Consider the following 3680-nt stretch of genomic DNA (forward strand, 5'->3'; position numbering starts at 1 on the left):
TGGGAGGGGTCCTGGGGCACGGCTCTTCCTAAGAGGAAGATACAACCTGGGAATCCAGCGATGGTCCAGGCCACAGTCTGGGTGATGTCAGGGAGGGATGAGTTTGCAGGAAGAAACATTCCAGAGGGAGGGCCTTTGGTGCCAGTGTTCCCCAGGCCTGGGGCTACTGCCGCAGAGGCGGTGGCCTGGGAAGGCCTCAGGGAGGAGCTGGAGCGTGGCCTTAGCAGGGCGGGGTGGGTCCTGTGCATAGCTTGTTGGGATAATGGGCATATTTGCGGTTGTAGGTGGACAGGTTTTGGCGAAAGCAGAGTGCAGCTGTCTTGTCACACTCGCAGGTCTGTCGCTGGCAGGCAGTTTTGCCGGCTGATGGGACAAGGTGAGTCAGGGACCAGAGGCTCTGGCCTCTTGCTCTCAGACACGCACAGGACTGCCCTGGGGTCCACATTCTCACCCCATTCTGCTGGAAGCTCTTTCTCACAGGGGACGTCCAAGAGATGGGTAAGAGGAGGGGCAGGACCCAAGAGGGCCTGCTGGGGCCCAGGGTGCCGGAAAGCTGCATCTTCCTTCCTCTCCTCAGCCTCTCTGTCTGCCCTTAGCCCTCTCCCCGCCAGGGAGACCATCTGGTTCACTAACCCTCATTTGCCCCAGCCCCGGGGGATTTAAACATTGCTGATGATAGATTGCAGCCAGCAAGCAGAGAGGAAAACTACGAAATGATGGCCACCCAATCCCAGGTGGCCTGTGCGTGCTGAGCAGCCTGTGCCCAGACGGGAGGCCATTGGCACTGAAGCTGGGGGCTTGCTCTGACCCTGTGCCTGTCTCCATGCGTGGACGGAGCCAATTTTTCTGGCATTTACCTTAACCACCCCACACCCACGTGTGCCCACACCCAGCCTGCGACCAGAGCACCAGGGGTCCAAAGCGTCCTCTTCTGTCTGTTACTGCCTCTGTCTGCCCGAATGGCCCTGGCTCCTTTTTGTCCCCAGATTACATCTCACAGCTCAGAAATGTCCAGGGCTCCTCATGTCCCCCCTCAAAGGCCAGTCTCCATTTCCCATTGGGGTTCTACCCACGCTGCTGTTTCAGCAAAACTCAGAGTTGGAAGGGGCTTAGCAGTCACGTCAGTTCTTTTGGGTGGTTCTTGCCAGGAGCTGGACTAAGCTGGGGAGAGAGTGTGATTATCTCCGTTTTACGGATGAGGAAGCAGAGGCTTTTGAGGGGTTACCTCGTTTGCCCAGAGTCACACAGTGGGTAGGAGGTGAAGCCCCGAGCCTGTGGCCACCTGACACTTCCCCTCACTCCTCCTGTCAGCACGGACCCTGACAAGTGGCCATCCCCACCTGCTATGAACCCCCAGTGGTGGGGAGCTCAGTACCTGACGAAGCTGCCTTGCAGAGTGGATGGCTGCAGGAGCAAGAAACTGAGCCAAATCTGCCTCCAGTGGTTCTGGTTCTGGCTCTGCCCTCCCCCTGGATAGACCTTAGAGATCTGAGCTGAGTGCCCTTTGACCCTCCCAGGTCCTCCCACTGTGCCCTACGCTGGGCAAGCCTTCCCTGCAGGCTGCTCCTGGCTTCGCAGCAGGAAGACTTGGTTCTCTGCTCTGGGCTCCCCACGGGACTGGGCTGCTGCTCCCCAGGGCCAGGGACCAGAGGAAAGGTAATTGGTCCAAGTGGGCATTGGCCCTGGCACAGCTGAGCAAAGGGGCCCAGCCTGACAGCGCCACAAGGGCGAGGGGTCAGGCTTTGGGAATGAGGTCAGCTGTCACAAGTGAAAGGTTCAGCTCTTTCTATCAGGCGTCATACCCTTGATGCTCTGTCCTGGGGACTGCAGCTGCAGCTGCCACCCAGGCCTGGGAGGGTGTGTGTGTACAGCAACTTGGGGGCCGGGCTCAGCTCTGCCCCTTTGCTCCCCTCCCCAGAGGCTGGAGCCGGGAGGCCTCTGGGAGGGGGGAGGCGCCTGTGGCCAGGGCAGGAGCCGAGGGGTCACGGGACCTCTGTGGGTGCCAGGTGAGCATCTGGGTGATGGGCAGGCCTCTCCCCAATTTCATGATGATGGAAGACCCCACTCCTCCAGCCCAGGGTCTGGCCCTGAGGAGGCTCAGGGGTCACCATCAGTAGGGGGTTACTGTTGGATGCTCTCCCCCTTCCCCAGTACCTGGGGCACTCTAGGGCTGTTCACTTACCACAGAAGACGCTGCTCCGGCTGGCAGAGAAAAGATACCTCTCCAGTTTGGGTTCACAGCCCAGCTTCTCCAGACGCCCATAGCAGCAGTCATGGGCATGGCAGCACCTGGAAGCGTCACCAGGGACTGCCCAGGGGCCCCGGGCTTGAGGAGAGGCCAGCCCCACTTGCTCCGTGTCCCCAGCTCCTCACTTGTCCCAGATGCGCCCCCCTCCCCAGTGCCTCCATCCGCCAGGGAGTCCCCCCACTGGGCCGCCTGCTCACCAGTCAGTCGGGTCCACTGGCCAGTGGGCGCCGCCGATGCCACAGTAGCAGCCGTAGTCGTTGTACTGCAGTGCCGGCTTCCCTGTCACCCTCTCAATCATCACCCCAAACTGGACCAGGTTCCCACCAGCCAGGGCCACTGGGGGGAGGGAGGACGGAGGCCATCAGATCCCTGAGCGTCCTCTTAGGTCCCCTCCAGTCTGCGTCCAGACATCTCTCCGCTTGTCCAGTTAATGCTGCCTCCCCCACCTCCCTCCCAGTCCCAATATCGCTGACCAGTAAGACTGTCCCCATGACATCGTGGTGCCTGGATCCCCTCGTCCTCAGCCCCATCGTGTCCGAGCACCCAATCTCCCACCCACTTTCCTCTACCATCTTCTAGAATACCCCCCATTGTTCCTCATGTGTCTCCCACTGGGTCCTGACACCACCCCTGGTGTCAGCCCCCTCCCCCCAGAAGCACCCTCTCCCTGCCGTCTCGTCAGATGCCACTGGCTAGGCCTCCAAAGCCCCGGACTTCCCCGAATTCCCTTAGATCCTTCCAACAATGGAAGCTGGGGTGGGGAATGGAACACGGGTGACAGGAGTCCCATGTCTGCTGTCTGGGGTCCCTGACAGCCCCTTTCTTCTGCTCCCCCAGGACATCTAGGCTGCATCCTTCCCCTCTTCAATGGCCAGTGCTGGCTCAAGAAGAACTGGCCTCAGGATGACCCGCCCTCGCCCTCCCCAGGGCCAGACTCAGGAGCCTCCAGGGAGCTCAGGGTTCCCAGTTAGGGTGGGGGACGGGGGAAGGTCACTAAGGTCACTTACCCAGGAGGGAAAAGAAGGTCAGAAGCGGGGGAGGCTTCATCCCGGGGCAGTTGAGCAGGAGCAGAGGAGCTAGGCTGCAGAAGGAAGCGAGCAGGGGCAGCTCTGATCTCAGGGCACCTCCTCAATTAGTTAAATACCCAGGTCCTGTCCACTCCCCGTCATTAACCCCTGAATGCCCTGTGATGCAACCATCCTTCCAGGTCGGACACTTAGGCCAAGACCCCAGGGGAGGCGCCAGCCTGAGGCCCATGGGCTCCGCTTCCAGGCAGTCTGGGGAGGGAGTGCAATCTGTCAGTCTTTATTCTCACTGCCCTTCCCATCACCTACTCTTTCCCAAAAATCATTGTGCTAGGTCCTACTAACAGAGCTTTGAGCTGGAGCTGTGCCATGTGCTTTTCATTCTTGGTATCTTTGTCTCACCCCAT

General features: G+C 60.1%; 1 protein-coding gene across 1 annotated transcript; it reads right to left on the bottom strand.

Moving 5' to 3' along the window:
• Positions 1–220: 220 nt before the first annotated feature.
• Positions 221–3295, bottom strand: PLA2G2E (phospholipase A2 group IIE). The gene is made up of 4 exons (XM_033116000.1): positions 3256–3295; positions 2446–2584; positions 2183–2289; positions 221–363 (listed from the first exon to the last, which is right to left on the bottom strand). Exons 1-4 carry the CDS (start codon positions 3293–3295, stop codon positions 221–223), a joined length of 429 nt encoding a protein of 142 aa, XP_032971891.1.
• Between the last annotated feature and the right edge of the window lie 385 nt (positions 3296–3680).

Source organism: Rhinolophus ferrumequinum, chromosome 9, assembly GCF_004115265.2.
Source record: "Rhinolophus ferrumequinum isolate MPI-CBG mRhiFer1 chromosome 9, mRhiFer1_v1.p, whole genome shotgun sequence".
NCBI lineage: Eukaryota > Metazoa > Chordata > Mammalia > Chiroptera > Rhinolophidae > Rhinolophus > Rhinolophus ferrumequinum.

Bases quoted from the DNA above. Each gene is read 5' to 3' on its own strand.
- PLA2G2E (XM_033116000.1), bottom strand. From the start codon at position 3,295: ATGAAGCCTCCCCCGCTTCTGACCTTCTTTTCCCTCCTGG. The intron at 2,585-3,255 runs GTAAGTGACCTT...CCCTCCCCCCAG, and splicing joins GACCTTCTTTTCCCTCCTGG to TGGCCCTGGCTGGTGGGAAC. The intron at 2,290-2,445 runs GTGAGCAGGCGG...TGACGCTTCCAG, and splicing joins CCAGTGGACCCGACTGACTG to GTGCTGCCATGCCCATGACT.